This window comes from Oenanthe melanoleuca, chromosome 1A, assembly GCF_029582105.1.
Source record: "Oenanthe melanoleuca isolate GR-GAL-2019-014 chromosome 1A, OMel1.0, whole genome shotgun sequence".
In the NCBI taxonomy this organism is placed as follows: Eukaryota; Metazoa; Chordata; class Aves; order Passeriformes; family Muscicapidae; genus Oenanthe; species Oenanthe melanoleuca.
Genome location: NC_079334.1, coordinates 66,576,946 through 66,601,372, shown reverse-complemented (window position 1 = coordinate 66,601,372; position 24,427 = coordinate 66,576,946). Strand labels below are relative to the sequence as shown.

The window sequence follows — 24,427 nt, the reverse complement described above, 5'->3', positions numbered from 1 at the left end:
TATTAAATAATTGCATGGATTTTAATGGCAAGTTTGTGCCACTAACCCTAACATCTTCCAAACAATGCATCCACATGGAATTTATGGAGGGCTGGAACACCTCTGCCCTGGAGAGAGTCTGAGAGAGTTAGGAGTGCTCAGTCTGGAGAAGAAAAGGCTCCAGGAAGACCTTAGAGCTCCTCTCAGTGCCTAAAGGGGCTCCAAGAGAGCTGGAAAGGGACATTGGACAAGGGCATGGAGGGATAAGACAAGGGGGAATAGGTTCCCACTGCCAGAGGGCAGGCTTAGGTGGGATATTGGGAATAAATTCTTCCCTGTGAGGGTGGTAAGGCTCTGGCACAGGCTGTCCAGGCTGCCCCTGGAACCCTGGAAGTGTCCAAGGCCAGGTTGGATGGGGCTTGGAGGAACCTTGTCTTGTCAAAAGTGTCCCTCCCCATGGCAGAGGTTTGGAATGTGATGATCTTGAAGGCCCCTTTCAATTCATACCCTTCTGTGATTCTGTGATTATAGTACTCAGGAACAAGTGTGAGAGGAGTATGCAAAGAAAGGGTCATGTTCTCAGCACTGTGTTTCCTGTAGTACAGACTCTCAGTATACTCTGTTGGGGCTGATGAGAACAGCTCTGTATTTAGAAGAAACAGTTGTTACCACCAAAAAAAACCCCATGAAAGTATCAACCATTGCATTTTGTGCTGATTTCTGTGATTTTGATCTGAAGCTAACTGAAAAACAAGAACCAGAACATAGAAACTGAATGCTAAACCTTGTACTTTCAATCTTCTTATTGCTCCAGCTTTGCCCACATTTTGACCTGTATGTTGGTATTTTGAATAACTCTGCACAGTTTTTTCACAATGCCCATGGTTGCATAAAGATTTGCCTTTTGACATTTGAGCTTGGATTTAACTCACACCAACTCCTTCTCCCCACCATTCTCAGAGGTGAAACCTCTGCACCAACCTCTGTCACCAAAAAGGTTTGTTTTGTTTTTAAGATCACAGAATCATTTAGAAAAAGACCTCTAAGATCATTGAGATCCTTGCAGCAGATCTACCATCCATGCTGGATCAGGCTGCTCAAGATTGGCTTCATCCCAAACTTCATGGGGTCTCCAAGGGTTCCCATAGGACAGCTGGATTAAATCCATCTCTTTGCATTCAGTACCTCCACCTCAAGGTTGATGTGCTTCTGGTTTAGGGTTCCCCACACCCAAATTATGATGGTGGCATTTGCTCTTGTTTGCCCAGACACAAGAGCCTGTAACAGAACTGGTGAATCTGACTTTTTCTACCAAGGCAACCAAGAGCTCCAGTGAGGGCAACCAGGTGTGGTCTAACCCCAGAGGTTAAACCACCACAAACACCTCAAAAGCCTTCCAAAATTTCATTGTTATGGGATCTGTGCCTCATCAGCCAGTCTGGATTTCAAATTAATCTGCTGTAAACCAGATTTGCTGAGCTGGTTTCCTCACTTGTAACAGCAGATGCTTTTGCTTTTGTTTCTCAAGAAGGAAACAGCCTCTCTTCAGACCCATAGCTGGGCTCTGGGTACTGCTGCCCAGCACTTCCCTAACCTCACCAGCTGCCTTCTCTGCCCAGAAAACATCCCTAACTGAGAGTTGGGTCCTGGCAGTTGGTCCCTGCTGAGAAGGTGGTGTTTTAGGGAAGTGCCTTCATTGTCCAAGAGCCAGCTGAGGTGAGGTCTGAGCTGGCTACGTGCAGGTTTCTGCTTTTCCCTGTCTGGTTTAGTTTGAGGAAAATCTTAGCTCATCACTGAAGCATTTGCCTATTCTTACGGGTGATTTTCTCATCCTGTTCAGAGTTACCCCTGCAAACCCATTCACTCTCCATGTTCCTTTTCCTTTCTCTCCTACTTGGGAAACGAGATGCTGCCCATGTACAACACTTTCAGAACCACATCAGTGCAGAATCCCACAAAACAAAGGAAATGCTGGCTTTGCTTACCACATTTTGTGACTCATCACATCTTGTTGACCTAGTGCTGGAAATACCCATCTAAAATTTCCACTGAGGCTTGTTATGGACAGAGGTATATTTTTACCATAATCTTGTCCCTGGATCTTTCTGAGTGAAAAGGAGCATTGAACTGGTCAGCCATAGCATCCAGACTCAGGATTTTTTCACACATCCCATTGGCAATAGTCATGTGCCATGAAATGGTATCTGCAGCAGAAAACCAAGTCACAAAGGAGGCATCACAGGTCCCCTCTGAGGTCACCTGTTTGAGATGGAAGTGTTGCAGACTAAAGCTGGATCACAAGGGGAGCACAGAGAAGGCCTAAGGTGACTTTTGACCTGCTTCGTTGCATCCATGAGCTGGCTCTTAGTCCAGCAGGAGGTCTGACTCAGAGCAAGTCACCTGCACAAAAAACTTTTGACTTCACTTCTCATGAATCCAAATTTGCATCTAGTCCATGGCCAGTTTAGCATGAGCTCATCTTTAAACCAGGTGATCTTGTAGTGCTATCAGCTCTTTTGGGCTTGAGTTAGACCTAAAACATACAGCTAACCCTGCCAGGAAGTAACAAAAATAATCTCTGTCCCTTAACATCTGTTGTCTTCTGCAATCACATCAACCATCTTGGTCTGAGAACACTCAGACTGAATTGCATGAAGTGCATCCTTCCCCCCTGTTCCTTGCTATGGTGTTTATTTTTTTGTTGTGCTCTCAAGAAAACATCCTCCCACACAGGTTACAAAACTCCCCTGAAATTCTTGCTGGATTGACACATCTAGCCCATGAAAATGAATAAGGAGAGGCTGTTTGCTTTGAAGGTCTGCCCAGAAGGAGAGAGCTTTGGAAATGGATGGCTTTTGTAGTTTTCTGCTGTGCTTTGGCTAAGTAATGTGATCATGGCTTTAGAGATGGCAACACAAAGTGGGACTCAGCTCGTGTAATGTTGGAGGTGTAAGTCAGAGCGTGTCCCTCTGTGAATCCTCATGGTCATCAGAGAGGAAGACATACTTCTATAGTGTAACTCCCTTCATCTTCCAGATGTGAGCTGTGCTCTGGAAATGTGGATATTCCTCTTGTACTGACTCTACAGGGAGTTCTGAGAACCAGCTCTAGAACAGGGCAAATCCTGCTTAGCCAAAACCAGAGCTCCTGGGACTACATACATGTCATTTAGATGAGGTGAGCCAGGAACAAGTTCCTACAGCTGTTTGTTTGTGTTAGTCTGTCCTCAAGGGCCAGTTTCTTGTGAAAGTGTAATGAGGACATGTCCTTAATTAGGCCAGGATTTGAATCTGCCACCTCCTGCAACACAGCATTATCACATCATTTCTGTCTGGAGGCAGTGAGCTCTGAGTGACACCTTCAGAGGTGAAGGGAAGATCAGCCTTGGCACTTCACACAGCTGGTCCTCCCTCCCCTGCCATGTCCACAGGCTCCAGGGGATGCCAAGCCCAGCAGAGATGACCAAAGGCAAAGCCCCTGACACAAGGGCTCTTCCTCTGGAGCCTGGTCTGACATATTTCCTCTTGCAATCAACAACCTCATTTGCACATGGAGTCAGCCAGCAGTCAAACTGGAAATCATGTTGACGTAACTGCTAATTATCCTTGGCATAACTAATGTGCAGTAGCAAAGCTTGTAGTCATTGAAGCATAGGGATGGCTAGCAGAGGAACCAAACTGGTACAGATATATGGAAAAAAATCAGTCTTTCCTTAGGGAAAGAGAGGAGTGGCTGGGGTCTCATCTAGTTACTGCCTTTTGCCCTGAGGAGTCTGAACCAGGATTCTGGAAGTGTGTCCTCCTCCTGGCCTTCTGAGGTATGTGATGTGTTTTCTATGACTTTGGGCTATAGAAAGACTTAAAAGGACAACTCTTAGACCAGAGGTTTTGACCATTTACTGTGTTGACATAATTTTCCAGGCAATATCTGAATGTGGCCAGGGTGTGGTGGGGTGGGATGGGGAGAAGATGGGGGATGTATGTACCTACCATAGGATCAAAGAAATGCTGTTTGGCAACATCATTAGAGCCACAGGACTCTAATTCAGCTGTGTTTTCATCCAGCTAAGCCTTGAGTCATGTCTGCAAGTCATCATTTGCCATTTCCCAACAACCTGTCCCAGTGCTGTAGAGCCTGCCTAGAGGGAAATTTTATCCTGCTGTGCAACCTGCACCTCCCAAATCTGTGGGTGCTGCCCTTTGTTACAGCCTGGCTCTGCCACAAAGAGCTCAGCTTTGTTGTTCTTGGCCTTTTGAGTAGCTGTAGGCAGCTGTAGATCTGCCCTTCAGCCTCCCTTTGGCCAGACTCAACAAGTCTGAATCCCTGTTTCCCAAAGGTATTGCTCCATGCCTTGGTAGAATATCTGAGAGCAACTTCAAACAGCCAAATCTCAACAACATTTGGGAGTCCACTTACATGGTGAAATCCTGGCCCTAATATACAAACATCTTCCAGGAAAAAAAATCAGAGGCTTAATAAACAGGTTGATTGATAAGTAAAGATATTTTACCCTCTTAAAAATGTATCTGTAACCACAGATTTCTATATAGACCAAAATGTTAATGAAATTGATGTGCAGTTATGAGTGTTGTTATAACTTACAGGGAATCGTGTTGTTATCACTGCATAGTGGAAAGAAAATTCCACAAATTCAGATTTCAGGCTCCAGATTTGCTTTAATTTACTGGGAGTTCCATTTTACCTGAGGAACAGCTGCAGAGTGTAGGAGACCAGAAGGGAAGGGTAACCCTGGTTCCTGTTAATAGATCCTTTGGGGTGAATTAGAATGAAACAACATTGAATGACTAGTGTTTTTAAGAATATATATGTATATGGGTTGGTTTTTTTTAGAACTATTTGGTTGCAATGGAAAAGAGGTATGTAGTAATTTTGGTTACTATTATCTTTATTAATATCCATACTATATATATCCATATAAATAATCTCCATATAAATCTCTCCATGTTTTTATTTATATATAGATATCAATTAAATATAGATATATATCCAGATAATGTATAAATCCATTAAAATATCCCTTATGAATATAAAGGAAAAAAAGAAAGAGAAAGAAAGGATAAGAGTAGAAAGACCTCACCACCCATGGATGCAGGGACACGATTTTATTGTTGCTATTTTGATATCTGCTGGTTGAAGTGATGGTCATAGTCTTGATCCATCATGTGTTGGGGGAAAAGCCCCCAAACAAAAAGTCCAGTGAATTAAAATATGCTCAGGCTGGGTGGGAATGCCCAGGTACCTCACCTGGGGAGGAGCTTTCAGTCCTTTGGTGGAAGGCCTCAGGAATGAGTCTGGGACACTTCAGGGGGTCTTTGGTGGTTTATGACCTCTTCTCAGTTGCCTCTCACATCAGGGCACTTGAGGCTGTTATGGCCCATCAGAAGGGATGGAAACCCTCTGGTGTGAATGTGACCCTCCCCAGGGACCAGGGGTGGGAGTTCTACAGCTGAGCCAGTTGTGCAAGGGAGGACAATGGTCATGATAAAAACACCATCCTGCCTCCACAGGGCTTCTTATCATCCCTCTCCTTTATCTGCCTCAAGACCTGGCTTTGAGCCTCCAGTGGTGGCTGCTCACTCCCTCTATCTCATGCAGTTCAGAGGTTTTGCCACGTGAGAACCAGAAAGTGAAAATAACAAACTGAATTTTGGTCTCCAAAGCCAAAAGAAACTGAAGGAGTGAGAGTAACCACAGGGAGCCTGACAGCTCTCAGCTGTGAGGGTTTGTAGCAGGGTGGTGCTTCACTGGTGGCAAGGAGATGGCCCCTCTGTCACCTCAGTGTTACCTGCTCTGCAGGCACAGGGACTGTGGCACCTGGTCTGGTGGAGTTAATGTAACCAAAGATATCCAAATCCCACACCAACTTTTTCAGCTGAACTGTACGATATTAAAAAAGTTGTTGATCCTTGTGAATAAAGAATGGATTGAATATATTTATCTCCAAAATTCAAGGATTGACATAAGCCAGCATTTGGAGTGTTGCATAGAAAGGCTTTAGGAAAACTGCTTAAAAGGATAATGTACATCTGCTGCCCTTGGGGGGATTTAGTCAATCTTTTATATCTTTACTTTTTCCTTGCACTTTTCTCCATAAAATTGATACTTTTCCTATGGCTCTGGACAAGGGTTCTACTTTTCACACAGAAAATGTTCCTTGAGGGAGAGCTGCACAGCAGAGGTGCTTTAGGATCACTTCTGAGACACAGAAGAATAGAACAAGCAGCTTTTATGTGAACCTCCAACCTTTGGTCTGATTTGGTCATTGCTTTACCCATCACTTGAAGATCACTCTCATTTGTACACCTGGCAAACATGAACATGTGAATGCCCCAACCCTGGAAGTGTTCAAGGCCAGGTTGGATTGGACTTTGAGCAACCTGGTCTAGTGGAAGATGTCATTGCTTCCAATCCCAACCATTCCATGATTCTTTCTGTGATTCTGTGAACATACTTGGCATGTAAGGTGAGACCTGTGTCACCATCCTGGCTGATGTAAAGAGTGTGCTGGCCTTGAGGCATCTGCACTCCCTCTCTGTCCTCACTCACAGATCCTGCCTGTGACCATGGGATCTTTGCTGCCCTTGAAGGAGAACAGTCCAGAAGAACATCAATCTCCTTAATCCACCTGTCCAAGCAATATTTCTCTTTCTTGCATTTTATTTTCTCATGTGCATTTGGCTTCTGCTGCTGTGATTTACTTTGCCCTGAAGACCTGCAGCCCTCCATCTATTTAGCTTCTCTTTGGCTATTCACCTATTCACCTCCTTTTTCCATGGGGACTGAAAACTCAGGAGAAGGCTTTGATGACACCTCATCTTTTTTCAGTAGAATCACAGTATCATTTAGGTTGGAAAAGATGTCCAAGATCATCAAGTCACAGCTTTGATCAACCAGACCACGGCACTGAGTGCCACGTCCAGTCATTAAAACAGAAACAGTACTTCCTCTGGTTCAAAATCCCCTTTTTCCACTAAAGCAGTCATAAGAGCTCTTTCCATTTCCCTGCATTTGATCAGCTACTTCACAGCTTGCCCTGCTTCGAGCATGAGGTTGGACTGCTGCCTTTAACATCTGATAGAAAGAAAACTGAGGAAGAAATCAGAATATGACTGGGAGAAGGCAGATCTGGGCTTCAAAAGAATTTCCCTTAAAAAGTGCTCTAAATCCTAGGTTTTTCTACCATGATATTGTAAACGTACCAAAAGTACTTCATGTAGGAATCTCTGATCTCCCAACTGTAAGAAGACTGGAGGATCCAACAGAATTTTTTACAAGTTGAAGGAATTGAGGTTTGTCTTACGGAAAAGACACCGGGGAGTTGGATCACTGGGCAGCAGAGCTCACTGAACATCTCTCATCCAGAAAGTGCACAGCTCATGTAGGCAGTGCCTCCACCACCTTGAAAGGCAGAGAAGATCCAAATTTTTATAAAAAACAGTGAAATGAAAACGATGAGCTCGTAGACGTGGTTGAGAGGTTCACTACTTCTTTCCTATGCTTATATCTGTTTATAACAACCAACACATTGTTACAGAATTCCTGGGTTTTGGAAGTGGAAGAAAATGAGTCCAGTTTCATTGTCAATGAATGAGCAGTGGGAATAGGCTGCTCCTCTGCCACTTGAGGCCCACCCGTGTGTGCCATGCCCAGCTGTGTCCAAGCTGAGTGTCCCTCTGCATTTGCCTTCCAGGGGAGCAAGAGCCCTTCACTGAAATCCTCCCACCATGCTGGGGCTGCTGCTGCTGCAGGTGTTGGTGAGCTGCCTCTGCCTGGGACACAGCGAGGTGGTGACATCCTTTGCAAGTTGCCCTCAGTTTTTCTACAGGAGTACTACCTGAGAGAATGTCTGGGAGTCACAGAACCCAGCCTGGATCTGTCAGTGCTACAGAAACCAGTATCACTTTGCCACCCTGTATGACAGAGATTTGCACATTCCAGTGTACTCTGCTTACACCTACAAGCCTGGATCTGACAACAGATCTAATTTGTGGTTTGTTGAGCCCCAGGTGAGTGTGTCACAGCACATCACCCTGCAGCCACGCAGAGATGAGCTGCAGCATTTAAATTACCACTTCTATTTCCTACCACACCACTATACACATACAAATGGACACATTGGATGGGAATTTTCTCCTTTAACTTCAAACACCTGCACCACGTGGTTCCTCTGATGCATCTGAGACATCAGCAGGAGGATGAGATGAATCATATCCCAAAGGTGCCCAGTTTTCTGCCTTGACCTGACAGAAACAGCAAATCCAATAAATTTGCATTACATTACAAAGTCAAATGATTCCCCTCCCTGTGCCCTGCTCTGGTGGGTGACGAAGTGATGGGGAAAAGGCACCCAAGAGAGGCTAAACTTGAGGGACCAACAGTCCTGCTGGGATGGTGTCTCACCAAAGTCAACTTTCAATCCTAGGAGTGGGAAATGCTCCTTGCCTCATGCATCCATCCATGCTGCAGCACAGGCTTCAGGCTGGATGACAAAGGTCACAAGTCAGAATGAGAGCAGTCACATTCTGAGCTGCTTTCTCTATAAAGCTTTTGTGTACATGCAGGAGGGGCATGTCTATGATTTCTCTCTGATTCATCCATTTTCCTACAGTGAGATGCCAAAAAATAATGTTTTCACCATCAGAGACATCTGCTCCAGGGTAATCTGTTTCATTACATGCATCCTCAGTACACCTTTTCTTACCCTGTCAAGCTGATCAAGAAAAATTATGACAAATATATTTATACATTGTAATCCATCACAAAATGATACAAGATCACTCTACAGCAAATTGGCCAGAATCAGGCTATCAACCAAGACTACAAGAACCTCGAGGGTCTGGACCGTGGTCACTTGAGTCTCAGTGGCCTCCAAAGTGGCAACGAGGGCAGGTGGGCTACCTTCACCCTCACCAACATTGTGACACTCAACCAGGGTGCCTGGAAACAGTACGAGGACAAAGCAATGCCCCAGAAAACCCAGGGCTGTGACACTACCTGTGTCATCATGGGGGCTGCACCTGGAACTCCTACATCTCTGATGGGAGGGTTAATGTACCCAGCCACATCTGGTCAGCTGCCTGCTGCCAGACCAAGGCCAACAGGAAAGCTTGGGTGGTCATGGCTGAAAACAATCAGAACCAGGTCCAGAACCTCACACTGGCAGAGCTGGAGGCCAGCTTGTCCCAGCTCTATGGGAGGGGAGAAGTTTCTCTGTTCCACAGTGCCTATCTCTGCTAACAAACCTCATATAATTTCACTTATATATTGTTCCCAGAACATCAGTTCTGTTTTGGGCTGAGGCACTTCTACAGACACATCTGCTGTTCCTCAGGGGGTTCCTGTCTTGCTCACCCACCTCTGCACACTGGCTGGCACTTGAGACCACACTCATCCTCTCCATTGCTCATCTCATGCCCACTGCCTCTTCTTTCCAGGCTCTGGAACTACTCCCTGCTTGATCCTCTCCATCAGTCCTTCCTCTATCAAGTTCCCAGGCTCTTCCCAGGAACTTTACCCCTGGCAGTACCCAGAAATGCCCTATCCTCCACTGCAAGCTTGTGAAATACATGGGGAGCCAAAAAGAGAAAGGAATCAGTTTCATAGAATCACTGAATGACTGAATCCAAGGTTGGAATAGACCTCCAAGGGCACCCTGTCACACCATCCTCCCAGCACTGCCACTAAATCCATATCACCCAGTTCCAAATCCAGATGCCTCTGAAACACCTCCAGGGATGGTGACTCCAGCACCTTTCTGGCCAAGTTTTCCATTCCCTGACCCACATGAGAGTTAAAGGTGTTTTTTCTAATATCTAATATGAATTTCCCCTATCTCATCCTAAAGCCTTTTCCTCTTTTTCTCACTACTGGTATGGTAGAAGAGACCAACCTCAACCTCATTACAACCTCGAGCCTGCTCTTCTCAAGACTAAAATCTAATGTTAACATCCACTCTAGCCCTGCCTTCTGGGAGTTTGAAGCTGCTCCCTGTTGTCCTGTCACTCCAAACCCTTCTCAAATGTTCCTCTCCATGTGAACCACTCTCAGGTACTGAAAGGGGCTCTAAGGTCTCCCAGAGCCTTCTCAGCAGCAGGCTTTGCATGAATAAGGGCTCTTACAAAACCTTTGTAATCAGGCAAGGGGAAATATGCAGGCTGACCATCCTAATTGTGTTCTGAGAGGCTGCAAAAGAGCAGACTGTGAATATCTGGGTGTACTCAGAGACAGGCCAGTCAGACTAATGCCACAAGAGATGTTCTGTCAGAAACAGAAACACATGTAGGTCCCCCTTTGTGGGGAACAAGGAAATGAACAGATAAGTCACCAGACCCAGTTATTTTCTCCTGACACGTGATGCTGCAAGAACCTGGGAGAAATCCTGAGGAAATTGCAAATAGCAACTGTCACCTCAGTTCAGGGTGGGCATGAGCAAATCTCCTTGAATAATAGTAGAAAACCTTTCTTTTCATTGAAATTCCCTGTTTATCACAGCAGGCAGATTTATGACCACGTATATATTGCACTGGGACTCCTGAAGGATCAGCCAAGTGTTTTTCCAGGGGCAAGAAGAAGGGAACTCTTTGGCTGCCTATTCTGAGACTCTGCTTCAAGGTAAGCTTTTGCTCCTTTCTCACCATTTACTCCAATATTTCAAGTCTTTCCTGAGCTTTGGAATAAATATACATAGAGAAAGCCTGGGCTAGAGTTGCTGAGTTCCAACATCTGCTCTCCAAGGAGCAAGGAGAGTTTATGCATGCCCTAAATTTTGCAACTCTTTAACACTTTCTGTAAAGGAGAGCAAGGACAGAAGGAATGATTTGGGAAAGAATTTCAAGCCAAGTCACCGGGAAAATTAACATCAAACTGTTGAATAAGAAGGAGGGGTGAGCTTATCTAGCACCAAAACTCCACCCATGACCTTGCAAGAGGTCTCTGGACAAACAGGTGGCTGAACTCCCGGAAAATTCACTTTAAACTCTGTTTGGGAAATCAAACAACTGTCTACTTGGAGATAATTTAAAAACAGCCAGTCTGAGACTGCAGCAGAGGCATTTGGAGTCCTCTGCCACTTTGGGGCTGTGAATAGAGTCCTGTGCCGCTCCTTCTCACGGTAGGCTGGTTTCTATGTATCTGATATTAAGTTATATATTAAGTTAGTTAAATATATTTTAAGTTCGTGGAGAGGGTCATGCAAAAGGACTTTTCAGGAACTTCTCTGCTTGATTTGGGGCAGCTATGGGCATATTCTGCAGAATACTGCAAAAAGTCCCTACTTGTTCCTGTTCTCAGTTTCCAGCTTACTGGTCACAGTGTTCCTGATCTGGAGTTGCTAAAGAGAAAACGGACCAGATGTCTTGTGTCAGAGCCAAGGGTATATGTAGCTTAATATCCCAATGTCAGCTGAGAGGCAGGACCCCAAGTGCATCATTTGGGTTCAGGATTGGCTGTGACTGGAGGAGCTGTGTGTCTGTGAGAAGCTGGATGGGGCCAGAGACATGTAGGAAGTGCAGCACTGCTGTTCTTTCCCTGCCCAATGCCCCATGAGATGAAAGCCCAGCTCAGCATTGCAGGGGGCTGAGCAGAGTCCGTGCCCAGCTGCAGGTGTCTGCTGTGGGGAGGTGCCCAGAGCAGGAGGGAATGCAAATGGCCTGAAATTGAGTTAGGGAAGATTTAAGCTGGATTTCAAGAAGTAGTTTTTCACCCAGAGGGTGGCTGAGCCCTGAAACAGGCTTCCTAGGGAAGGGGTCACATCACCACACCTGCCTGAGTACAAGATGTTTTTGTATAATACTGTCAGGCATGTGCTGGGATTTCTTGGGCTGTCCTGGGCAGAGTCCGGAGGTTGGAGTCCATGATCCTGATGAGACCATTCCAACTCAGCATCTTCTGTGATTCTATGAGATCGTGTTTGGAAATAGGGGCTTCCAGGCCCTGTTTTTTTTTTACCATGGCTACTGATTCAGCAGCAGGACATCTTCATTTATCTCCCATGGTTTTTGGCTGCTATTCAGATTATAAGCTAGAAAATACCACTGAGGTGTCTCCTCTGCAAGGGTTTTATGACTGAGCCTGGCCATGGTGTCTGCTCTCCACTCCACCTGCACACCTCAAGGTGTGCTGACTGTGTTTGATCCAGGGAGGAGCAAACGTATTTTCCCCTGTAACTTATTTACTGTTATCCTGTTACCCTTTTATCCCCAGTCATCTCCCTGCACAACCCCATAGTGTTGATGATTTTTTCCATACCCAGGAGGACAGAAGTTTCCCCTCCTTGGTCTCTCACAGTCTCCTCCTCTGCATTTGCCTTCCAGGGGAGCAAGAGCCCTTCACTGAAATCCTCCCACCATGCTGGGGCTGCTGCTGCTGCAGGTGTTGGCGAGCTGCCTCTGCCTGGGACACAGCGAGGTGGTGAAATCCTTTGAAACTTCATGTCCTCAGTTTTTTTTCCGGGAGATCCCCCCAAATGAAGCCCTGGAGCCACAGAAACCAGCCTGGATCTGCCAGCGCTACAAGAACAAGTATTACTTTGCCACCTTGTATGACAGGAAGATGCGTATTCCTGTCTACTCTGCTTACATCTACCAGCCTGGACCTGGCAAAAGACCTAGAACATGGCTGGTCGAGCCCCAGGTGAGTGTCTCTCCTACAGCACATCACCAGTATTAAAGTAGTATTAAAAGCAGTATGAAAATAATCTTTTCTATTTGGTCCCACCGCACTACACACATGCAAATGGACACACTGGATGGGATTCTTCTCGTTTAACTTCAAACACCCTCATCACATGATTTCCCTGATGCATCTGGGACATCAGCAGGAGGATGAGATGAATCATATCCCTAAGGTGCCCAGTTTTCTGCCTTGACCTGACAGCAACAGCAAATTAATTTGCATTACATTACAAAGTCAAATAATTCCCATCCCTGTGCCCTGCTCTGGTGGGTGACCAAGTGATGGGGAAAAGACACCCAAGAAAGCCTTGAACTTGAGGGACCAACAGTCCTGCTGAGATCTGATCCCCATTTTACCCTGAACTGTTCTGCATCCCTGACAGAGCTCATCTGCTCCCAGGGAAGAGTCAAACAGGCTTTGTGAGGGGTAGGAGAGAAGTGAGGAGAAACTCAGGAGGGGGTGAGATGGCTCAGGGACAAAGCCTTGGGGGAAAAGAAGACACTGGAGATGAGAGGGTCAGCTTAAGTGTGGAGGGATTTCTGGAGTGATGTTTGAGGCAGTGAAAAGTGAGGAGCATGAGTGTCAGGGCAGTCAGAAGGGTGTGATCTCCATGCATGGGCAGTGACCCCTGAGCACCTTTGGCTCAGGCTTGCTCCAGAAGGATCCAGCAGACAGACAGAACTCCAAAGCTACAAAGCTCTACCAGACATCTTTCAGCCAAATTTCAGGACTTTAGGAAAACAGGCCAAGGAAATAATGGACACAGAAAGAGGAAATTAATATAAATCCAAGAACAGAGTGGCAGGATTGATTTAGGTGGAAATGAACCACAGGCAAAGCCCATATGCAGTGTTCCAAAGGAATGCTAACTATAACGCATTAAATGTGAAATGAATTTCTGAAATAAAAAAAATATTTGCACTTGTTCCTCATAGGAACTCAAGCAATTAATCTGGCATTGTACCGCATCAGGATCAGACAAAAAATGGGATCTTGACTCAGAGACTTCTGCTCTAGGAATATCTATTCTATTATCCCCATCTCCCAATACTAACACCTTTTCCTCTCTTTTTCTTTTAAGCTGATTGGCCCAATTTATCCCAAAACTATGGAAAAAGAGTGGACACTTTTAAATCGATACAATGTCAGCTTAGAGAAACTCAGCCAGAGCCAGGCTATCCTTCAAGACTACAAGAATCTGACGGGTTTGAACCGGGGCCATTTGAACCCCAATGGCCACCATGACGACTACAGCAGCAGGATGGCTACCTTCACCCTCACCAACATAGTGCCCCAGGATGAGAAACTCAACGGCGGCGCCTGGAACAACTACGAGCAGCAAACGATGATCAGGAGGACCCAGGGCTGTGCAACCACCTTTGTCGTTGTGGGTGCTGTGCCTGGGAACAACTACATTGCCAAGGGGAGGGTTAATAAACCCAGCCACCTCTGGTCAGCTGCCTGCTGCGTGGTGGACAACAACTACATAAAGGCTTGGGCGGTCATTGCTGAGAATGACAAGAACGAGGTCCAGCTGCTCACGCTGGGGGAGCTGGAGGACACGTTAACTGAGCTCTATGGGAGGGGACAGGTTTCCCTCTTTGACAGTGACTGTCCCCGGAACTAAGTCTCACATCCTGGGTGGTACAGGCTCAGGAGCTTTTGCCACATGTCCCAGAATCACAGAATGGTTTGGGTTGGAAAGAATTTCAAAGACCATCCATGAAGTCTCAGCTCACGTGCTGCGGGCAGGGACATCTTTCACTATCCTCGGTGGCTCCAAGTCCTGCCCAACATGGCTTTGAACAGCTCCAGGGATGAAGCAGCCACAACTTCTCTGGACAATCTGTGCCAGGGCCTCACCACCCTCACAGGAAAGAATTTCTTCTTAACATCTAATCTAACCCCACCTGCTTTCAGTTTAATGCCATTCCTTCTTGTTCTGCTGCTCCATGCCCTTGTCCAAAGTCCCTCTCTCTTTTAAAGTCCTTTAGACACTGGAAGGGGTCCAAGTTCTCCCAAGAGCCTTCTTTCCTCCAGGCTCTCTCACCCTCAGCTGTCTCAGCCTCTCTCCAGAGCAGACGTGCTCCAGCCCTCAGAGCACCTTCATGGCCTGCACTGGACTCCACTCCAACAGCTTTGTATCCTTCTTGTGCTCTGGGCCCCAGAGCTGGAGGCAGCACTGCAGCTGGGCTCTCAGCACAGCACAGCACAGCACAGCAGAGGGGGACAAATGCACTGTAAAGGGGAACAAGACAACCCAAGACTCCCAAAGGCCTCTGATTCATTTCAAGGAGGGTTTGAGAGAACAGACTTCACATGATATCTAATTTCCATTAGGAAGTGAGAAACCTGTCTTCAGCTCAGGGAAATTTATCCATAAAAGGGTACCCACAGCCACGTACCTACAGAGTAGTTTAGGGACTAACACAACAATTTTCATGCCAAGTGTGTAATTTACTAATAAAACTATGTGAAATTTTACATATCTTCTGATTTTTGTTGTTCCTTTTGACCATTAGCATTTAGCATCTTGGGAAGGCCCTTTCTCTTGAGGGTGGTTTTGTGGGCAGAATGGGAGAGTCAGGCAAAGGTTAATAGAGAAACCTTCCTGTTGAGTCATGAGCTGCAGAAAGGATCCCCCCTTGCTTGGTAAACTCCTTCTCAGGGAGCTGTCTGGGTTCAGCTGGATTCAATATTAGCCCCAGATTTTGTCATTTGCTTACATCTAAAGAGTTAGATGTAATTGCAACTTCATACAACTTGTCTCACAGGTCTGAGGATTGCAAACCATACATATTTACATAATTATATATGACTTAGGAAGGCAAAATTATGTTAATCAGAATTATTTAGTTCAAAGTACGGAAGCTATAACTACTAGTATAGTATTGTGCAGTATGAATTGAAGCAGGTATGTTAAAGCAGTTTTAATAAAACCAGCAAAAACAATTAAATAGAGATTGATGTTACTCAGCCATACCAATGACCATGGTTAAATCTCTTTGGCTCAGCCTCAAGAAGTAACCTTGAGAGGTATCTTCACTCCAAGCAGGAATCTACATACACAGTCTGTCCAGGTAGGTGTGTGTCTGTGCATGCAAGAGCTAAAGAGAGAAAAAGTCAGTCTCTACTTCACATCTGCAGTGATGTTCAGACTCCTCCTGGGAAGCATTACGATTCTTCCAGAAGGCAAACAGTGAAAACTCACAAATGCCTCCCTCCTCTCTGCCTCAGCTTTTGTATCTGAGCTGAAGTCATAGGGTAAGAAATATCCCTTTGGCTAATTTGGAGCAGCGGGCCTGGTTGTGTCCCTTCCCAGGATCTTGCCCACTCCCATCCCCTTTGGTGGAGGAAGGAATGCCAGAGGGACAGCGCTGCTCAGTAGAAGCCAAAACATTGGTCTGTTATCATACCCATCCAGCTACCAACACAAAGCACAGCACTGAAGGGGCTGTGACCTCCACCTCAGTCAGACCCAATACAGGTGTTCATAGTAAAGTTTGCTTACGGCAGTGCTGGATTGCAGGGTCATGTCTTATATAAACCACAAGTTGCTTCTCACTGAAATTTCCAGCAGCCACCAGCAATGTCTCAGTGCCAGGAACATCGTTGCAGGACATTGGAGCTCCAAGTGCAATCTGAGGATGCCATAACACCCACACAAATGTCAGCATCAGACACCAGTTATTCTCCTGTGAATGGGCATGAACAAAGTGGGCCAGGGTGCCAACAGCTCATACAAGATACCCCCATGTCTCCAGCAATGAGATCTGCAACCTTGATATCCTCAGTCTTGATGCTTCAGGGGTGGGGGCCTGTGCAACAAAGAATTCAAAGGGTTCTGTGCCTTCAGACTCATGTGTGATTGCCCCACATTAACCTGGGAGGGTTGACCCTGTGTCATGCAGCACTGTGGAGTTGGGGGACACTCTGGGGGTCTCTGATGCTTTATGGCCCCTTCAATGATGTCACCACTGTTGGGCCCTGCTTTGTTTTGTCAGTTGGGCCTCATCAGAAAGGAGGAATTTGCCCCAGCTCTGCCACATCTGCTTCTTCTTGGCCTTCTCCCTCATTCTGGCTAAACCCTGCTTTGTTTAAGATATCAGTCCCAGGTTAACAGAGACAAAAGGAACACATGACTCAACCAGGTTTTTTTAAAAAAAAACTTCAGTCTAACACACTTTTATGTATAGTTCTGGTTGTAACCATTACCTCATCATTCTCTTATTCCTGAACTTTTTGAAATGGAAGAAAATGAGTCCACTTTAGTTTGAGTGAATGAATGATCATTGAATCACAGAATATTATGGGTTGGAAAGGATCTTAATGACCAGCTAGTTCTATGTCCTCTCACGGACAGGGACAATTTCCATTATCCCAGGTTGCCCCAAACCTCAGCCAATGTGGTCATAGCCACTTCCAGGGATGGGGCAGCCTCAGCTTCTGTGGGCAGCCTCTGCTGGGACTTCACCACCATAGTACCAAACATGCTCCTAATAACTAATCTATACCTACATTCAGTCAATTTCCCATAGTTTTCCTTTTACTAATATCTTGTTTTTCCCCAGCCAGCAGCCACACCCCCAACAGCTGCTCCATCACTCTCCAGACACCAGGATCAGGGAGACAACGGGAAGGATAAAAGCTGGAAAACTCATGGGTGGAGATTAAGACAGTGTAACAGGAAAAGCAAAACTGTGCACACAAGCAAAGCACATTCAAGGAATTCTTTGCCCATTTCCCATGGACAGAAAGGTGTTCAGCCACCTCCAGGAGAGCAGGGCCCCATCCCACCTGACAGTTACCTGGGAAGACAAAACCCACCACTGCGAATGTGCCCTCCTTCTTCCTTCTTCCCCTCACTTTATATACTCAGCATGATGTCACCTGGTCTGGAAGATCCCTCAGGTCACTCAGGGTCACCTGTCCTGGCTCTGTCTCCTCACAACCTCCCATGTACTCCCAGCCTCCTGGCCAGCCTGACAGAAAAAAAACAGAAAAGGCCTTGGCTCTGTGAAAGATCTGCTCAGCAATAACAAAAAATATCTCTGTGTTATCAACTCTGTGTGCAGCAGAACTCCAAAAACACAGCCCCATACCTGCCACTGTCAAGAAAATTAACTCTGAACCCAGCACATCTCTCAACTGCCTGCCCTTGCCCAAAGTCTGTCTCCAACTCTCCTGTAGACTCCTAAAGCCCTGGCAGGAGCTCTGAGCTATCCCCAGAGCCTTCTCCTTCCCAGGCTGCAGGGATGAAGCTGTTACAAAGCCATGGCCATCAGGCAAGAGAATATTTGTTGCCTGGCCATAGGAATGATGTTATGTGAGGCTGCACAAGAGCAGCCTGTGAGTGTCTGAGTGTCCTCAGAGACAGGCCAGTCCACCTCATGTCACCAGAGATTTTCTGTAGGGAACAGAAACACATGGAGGTGCTGGAGCAGCAGCAGCTGCAGCTGGTAGGATTGATGAAATGACCAAGAAAGTCACCAGACCCTGATAACTGATCCTTATGTACCATGCTGCAAGTCAGCAAACTTGGGAGAAATTCTGAGGAAACCGTTATAAACATCTGTCAGCACAATTCAGGGTGGGTATGAAGAAAGTTCCCTAAATAAAAATAGAAAACCCCTCTTTTCTATGGAATTCCCTGTTTATAAGAAAGGGTAAATTCAGAACTGTGTATATATTTAACTGATCCTGATATACCATGCTGCAAGTCAGCAAACTTGGGAGAAATTCTGAGGAAACCATTAGAAACAACTGTCAGCACATTTCAGGGTGTGTGTGAAGAAAGTTCCAAAATAAAAATAAAGAACCTCTCTTTTCTGTGGAATTCCCTGATTATAAGAAAGGGAAAATTCAGGACTGCTTATATATTTAACTGATCCTGATATACCATTCTGCAGGTCAATAAATGCCAGAGAAATTTTGGGGAAACTATTACAAACAACTCTCAACACATTTCAGGGTGAGTATGAACAAACTCTTTGAATAAAAATAGAAAACTTCTCTTTTCTGTGGACTTCCCTGTTTATAACAAGGGTATAAATTGCATTTTTATGACATGTAATATATTGCAGTGGCACTGTTGAGGATTCAAACATTCCTTTCTCCAGAGAGAAGACTGAAGGAACTCTTCAGCTGCCTCTTCTGAGACTCTGCTTCAAGGTAAGCTCCTGCTCCTTCCTCACCATTCACTCCAATATTCAAAGCATTTCCTGAGCTTTGCAATAATTATATATCTAGGCAAAGCCCAGGCTGTAGTTGCTGAGCTCCAAGGAGCAATCAGAGCTTATGCATGCACTGAAATCTACAGCACTTTGGTATCCTCTGTCAATCAGGAGGGCAAGGAGAAAAGGAAGTATTTGAGAAGGAAACTCAAGCCAGCTCACCTCAAAATTCACATCAAACTTCTGAATAAGAAGGAGGGGTGGTTTCATTGAGCACCAAAACTCCAACTTTGAAGTGGGATCTAGAGAAACACATGTGGCTGAACTTTGAGAAAATTCACCCTAAATCATGTTCAGAAAACCTAACTTCTCTGCCTCTGCCTAGGAGATAATATAAACCCAGGCAGTCTGAGATTGCAGCAGAGGCATTTGAGAGTCCTCTGCTACTTTAGGGCTGTGACCAGAGTCCTGTGATGCTCATTTTATTGTAGGATTTTTCTATATATCTATTGAGTTAGTTAGTAGATTAGTTAGATAAATTTTAATCTCATTATGTGGGTAAACCTAAACAACTTTTCAGACATTTCTCGTCTTGATTTGGGGAAAAAGGTCTATGCTCTGTAGAGTACTGAAAGAAGTCACCAACTTTGATTCATGTTCTCAGTTTCCAGCTCATTGGTCACCAATGAGCTTTGTGCTTTAGGGGCTGTGGCAGCTTTCTCTCCCAGGAACCCTTTGAACTGCCTGTCCTACCTGCCTTATTCCAAGTGCTGATGATAATAAATCATTGCACTGAGTGTCTGGCCATGCAAATGGAAACAACCCTGTTATCCCAAACCTGTGCTGCCTCTGAAAGGACACACAGCCCCTTGATTGGTTGCCAGCATCCCAGGGAGCTTTTCAGCAGTTTTCTCATAAAGGAATGATCCTAATGACTGCTGAGAATAGTGTCAGCACTGTGAAAAAAACAATGAGACTGCTGTCTGTTCAAGAAATTCCTGTAATGCTGCCTTTGACAGAACAGGAAAATCCATTGTCAAAGCTGAAGATGGGCAGCAGCAGGAATCCCAAGCACACACAGGATGAGCTGCCCCCCCTCAGTGCTTGCACTGCAGCAGCCATTGTGCTGATAAGATAGAGGTGTTATCTGTTATCCCCTGTGCTTGCTGCTACCATCTGCTTGGGCCCTTCATTTTCTCTCTCCATGTGTCTGCAAATTCAGTGTCTGGGGTTGGATAACGTGGAAATGCAAGGTGAGCAGCAGGACAGCCATTGCCCAATGTCAGCTGAGAGGCAGGACCCCAAGTGCATCATTTGGGTTCAGGATTGGGTCTGACTGGAGGGGCTGTGTGTCTGTGTGAAGCTGGATGGGGCCAGAGACATGTAGGAATTGCAGCACTGCTGTTCTTGCCCTGCCCAATGCCCCATGAGATGAAAGCCCAGCTCAGCATTGCAGGGGGCTGAGCAGAGTCCGTGCCCAGCTGCAGGTGTCTGCTGTGGGGAGGTGCCCAGAGCAGGAGGGAGGTGGGGAAAGGTGACCTTGTGCCAGGGCTGTGCCTCAGTTGCAAGATAATTTTGCTGTGATAGATGATTGCAGTCGTGGTGCCTTTGGCTCCTTCCTCACCCAGGGTGACTTCTCCCACTGCTGCCTCCTCCTCTGGGCACCTAAACCCTGGTTTAGGTTTCACCCTTATTGCCCTCGTGGATTTTCCATATCCAGGAGGACAGGAATTACTCCTTTCCTGATGTCTCATAATCCCCTCCTCTGCCAAAATCCTCCAGGCCATGCCCAGCTGTGTCCAAGCTGAGTGTCCCTCTGCATTTGCCTTGCAGGGGAGCAAGAGCCCTTCACTGAAATCCTCCCACCATGCTGGGGCTGCTGCTGCTGCAGGTGTTGGCGAGCTGCCTCTGCCTGGGACACAGCGAGGTGGTGACATCCTTTAAAACTGCATGTACTCAGTTTTTCTATGAGAAGACACCCCCAGGTGACACCCTGCGTCCAACAAATGCAGCCAGGATCTGCCAGGTCTATGATAACCAGTATCGCTTTGCCACCCTGTACGACAAAACTCGCAGAATTCCAGTGTACTCTGCTTACATCTACAGGCCTGGACCTGGAGACAGATTTGACTCATGGTTTGTTGAGCCTCAGGTGAGTGTCTCTCTTGTAGCACATCACTCTCCACTCACTCAGAAATGAGCTGCAGCATTTAAATTACCACTTCTATTTCCTACCACACCACTACTCACATGCAAATGGACACACTGGATGGGAATTTTCTTCTTTATTTCAATCACCTGAACCAAATGGTTCCTCTGATGCATCTGAGACATCAGCAGGAGGATGAGATGAATCATATCCCTAAGGTGCCCAGTTTTCTGCCTTGACCTGATAGCAACAGCAAATCCAATTAATTTGCATTACATTACAAAGTCAAATGATTCCCCTCCCTGTGCCCTGCTCTGGGTGGGGGACCAAGCGATGGGGAAAAGGCACCCAAGAGAGGCTAAACTTGAGGGACCAACAGTCCTGCTGGCATCTGATCCCCACTTTGCCCTGAACTGTTCTGCATCCCTGACAGAGCTCATCTGCTCCCAGTGAAGAGTCAAAAAGGGTCTGTGAGGGGTAGGAGAGAAGTGAGGAGAAACTCAGGAGGGGATGAGATGGCCCAGGGACAAAGCCTTGGGGGAAAAGGCACTGGAGATGAGAGGGTCAGCTTAAGTGTGGAGGGATTTCTGGAGTGATGTTTGAGGCAGTGAAAAGTGAGAGCATCAGTGTCAGTGCAGTCAGAAGGGTGTGATCTCCATGCATGGGCAGTGACCCCTGAGCACTTTTGGCTCAGGCTTGCTCCAGAAGAATCCAGCAGACAGAATGAACTCCAAGCTATGGAGCCCTCACAAATGTCCTTCAGACCTCCAGGAAGACAGGCCAGGCCAGTTAAGGAATAGAAGAAGAGTAAATTCAGGACCTTTCCATGGGCAGACTAGGGGCAGCATTTTGGGTGAAAATGTGGAAGATCATAATGTGCAGTTGCAGAGGAAGGCTAAATATACTTGCCTACAGATGAACAACAACCTGTTGAAGTTATGATAAAAATAATCATTTGCATTTGTTACTCACATGGACATGAGCAATTAATCTGCTCTTGCATCACTGCAGTCTCCACATTAGCGAGGTATAAAAACTTTTGTCACTTTCTAGAATCCTAGAGTGGTTTGTGTTGGAAGGAACTTTAAAGATCATCTCAATCCCAACCCACTGCATGGGCCAGGTAACTTGCCACCAGGCCAGCATGCTCCAAACACATCACTTGCCTTATCTTACTACATGCTGGGCATAGGACAACTGGAAAATGCTTGATTTTGTTAACTTTCTCCAGAGGCCTTTTTGGTGTAATGCCAAGGTTTCCCCAGGACTCTTTTGAGATTACAGGCTCCTCTCAGAGGCTGATCATTTGTAACTTCTTTTGAGTTATGTTGCAGAAAATGTTCCCTGGCCCAGATCAGCTCTCAGACACATTCTTAACACTACTGTCACAGACTCCATTTACACTGAGATCTTTTTGCTTCCTGAGCAAAAATGTTCATCCTTGAACAATCTGCAGCCCTTGCAGGGAATTCTCAGCTCAAGGACTCATTTTCCGTCACATCTCCCTGGGTTTGGGGTTAGAGGAGGCAACCTCTGGTGTTGCAGGACTGGCGTACTTCTGTAGCAACCACACATAAAATCACAGAATCACAGAATCACAGTGTGGCATGAGGGGATCCAGGGAGAGCCCTGGGCAGATTTGGGCTGTGGAGACAGGAGGAAAGGGAAGCACATTTAGCATTTTTGGGAAGGTGTCTCACCAAAGTCACCTTTCAATCCTAGGAGTGGGAAATGCTGCTCATACATCCATCCATGATCCCAGCACAGGCTTCAGGCTGGATCACAAAGGTCACAAGTCTAAATGAGAGCAATCACATTCTGAGCTGCTTTCTCTATAAAGCTTCTGTGTTCATGTAGGAGGGGCATGTCTATGATTTCTCTCTGACTCATACATTTTCCTGCACTGAGATGCCAAAAATGTTATTTTGAAAATCAGAGATGTCTTCTCCAGGGTAATCTGTTTCATTACTTGCATCCTCAGTACTGACACCTTTTCCTCTTCTTCCCCTGTCAAGCTGATCGACAAAAGTTATTACAAATATATGGATACAGAGCAATCCATCAAAGATACATACAGGATCACTTCAAAGGAAATTGGCGAGAGTCAGGCTATTGACCATGATTACATCGACGCCCAGGGTCTGGACCGTGGTCACTTGAGTCCCAGTGGCCATCAAACTGGCAACGACAAGTTGGCTACCTTCACCCTCACCAACATTGTGCCCCAGTACAGCACACTCAACCAGCATGCCTGGAAAGAGTATGAGGACAAAACGATGCCCCAGAAAACCGAGGGCTGTGATAAGACCTATGTCATCACGGGTGCTGTACCTGGGAACAACAAGGTCCCCAGTGGGAGGGTTAATATACCCAGCCACATCTGGTCAGCTGCCTGCTGTGTGAAGGGCAAAAAGCCCCTGAGGGCTTGGGGGGCCATTGCTGAGAATGAGAGAAACAAGAACAAGGTGAACATCTTTAACCTGACGGAGCTGGAGAAAAAGTTGGCCAAGTTCTATGGGAAGCCAGAGGTAACTCTGTTCAAAAATTCCTGTTCCCAGCAATAAGCCTCACATCCTTGACGGAAATGGCTCAGCAGATTTTCTAGATGGCATAGAACCACAAAATGGGTGGGTTTTAATGGGACCTTAAAGCCTTCAAAATCATCACCTTTTGACCTTCCTGCCACAGGCAGGGACACCTTCCACTACCCCAGGTTGTTCCAAGCCCTCCCCAGCCTGGCCTTCAATGCTTCCAGGGATGGGGCAGTCAAAACAGCTCAGGGTAACTTTTGCCTGCACCACAGCCTGCTTCCAGGAATTTACTTCTTTAGAATATCCCATCTAACCCTGCCCTCCATCAGTGGGAAACCATTCCCTCTTGTGCTGTCACTCCATACCCTTGTCCAAAGACCCTCTCCAGCTCTCTCAGACATCCTGTAGGTACTGCACTCTCTGGAGTCTTCTCCAGGCTGAACATGCCCAGCTCTCTCAGCCTCTCTCCAGAGCAGACGTGCTCCAGCCCTCAGAGCAGTGACAGTGTAATTCCTGTGATGCACTCTTTGAATACCTTTATTTTCTGATCTGCTTCTGCAGTTTTTCTGCAGATGAATGGGAAATTGATTTGGGGAAATGTATTGTGAATGATCAATGTGTGCCGCATCATTTAGTGTGCAACAGCTTCCAATAAAAGTTAATTTCTGCAGTGCTGGGTCATGTCGTATATAAACTACTAATTCTCACTGAAATTTCTACAATCTCCAGGGATGTCACAGTGCCAAGAGCATCCTTACAGGGCATTGGGGGTCCAAGTGTAATCTGAGGATCCCATAACATCCACACAAGTGTCAGCAGCAGACACCAGTTACTTCTTCTTTGCAGACACCTCTGCTGTACCTCAGGGGGCTCCTGACTTGCTCACCCACCCGTGCACACTG

At 46.2% G+C, this 24,427-nt stretch overlaps 2 protein-coding genes and 1 pseudogene across 3 annotated transcripts; all 3 read left to right on the top strand.

The window, feature by feature from the left end:
• Positions 1 to 7,690: 7,690 nt before the first annotated feature.
• On the top strand, positions 7,691 to 9,237 carry LOC130248361 (endonuclease domain-containing 1 protein-like; annotated as a pseudogene).
• A 1,116-nt stretch (positions 9,238 to 10,353) lies between these two features.
• Positions 10,354 to 15,156, top strand: LOC130264581 (endonuclease domain-containing 1 protein-like). Of its 2 annotated transcripts, none has more exons than XM_056512882.1 (3): positions 10,354 to 10,611; positions 12,312 to 12,630; positions 13,754 to 15,156. In XM_056512882.1, exons 2-3 carry the CDS (start codon positions 12,346 to 12,348, stop codon positions 14,297 to 14,299), a joined length of 831 nt encoding a protein of 276 aa, XP_056368857.1. In that variant the 5' UTR covers positions 10,354 to 10,611; positions 12,312 to 12,345; the 3' UTR covers positions 14,300 to 15,156. The 2 variants fall into 2 exon arrangements, with proteins under 2 accessions (XP_056368857.1, XP_056368866.1); XM_056512891.1 differs by lacking the exon at positions 10,354 to 10,611 and adding an exon at positions 11,048 to 11,110.
• A 3,228-nt stretch (positions 15,157 to 18,384) lies between these two features.
• Positions 18,385 to 24,195, top strand: LOC130265065 (endonuclease domain-containing 1 protein-like). The gene is made up of 4 exons (XM_056513842.1): positions 18,385 to 18,643; positions 18,756 to 18,843; positions 20,679 to 20,997; positions 23,010 to 24,195. The coding sequence occupies exons 3-4, from the start codon at positions 20,713 to 20,715 to the stop codon at positions 23,556 to 23,558; spliced, it is 834 nt and encodes a 277-aa protein (XP_056369817.1). The 5' UTR covers positions 18,385 to 18,643; positions 18,756 to 18,843; positions 20,679 to 20,712; the 3' UTR covers positions 23,559 to 24,195.
• The last annotated feature ends 232 nt before the right edge of the window (positions 24,196 to 24,427 follow it).

Bases quoted from the DNA above. Each gene is read 5' to 3' on its own strand.
- LOC130264581 (XM_056512882.1), top strand. From the start codon at position 12,346: ATGCTGGGGCTGCTGCTGCTGCAGGTGTTGGCGAGCTGCCTCTGCCTG. The intron at 12,631-13,753 runs GTGAGTGTCTCT...TTTTCTTTTAAG, and splicing joins CATGGCTGGTCGAGCCCCAG to CTGATTGGCCCAATTTATCC.
- LOC130265065 (XM_056513842.1), top strand. From the start codon at position 20,713: ATGCTGGGGCTGCTGCTGCTGCAGGTGTTGGCGAGCTGCCTCTGCCTG. The intron at 20,998-23,009 runs GTGAGTGTCTCT...TCCCCTGTCAAG, and splicing joins CATGGTTTGTTGAGCCTCAG to CTGATCGACAAAAGTTATTA.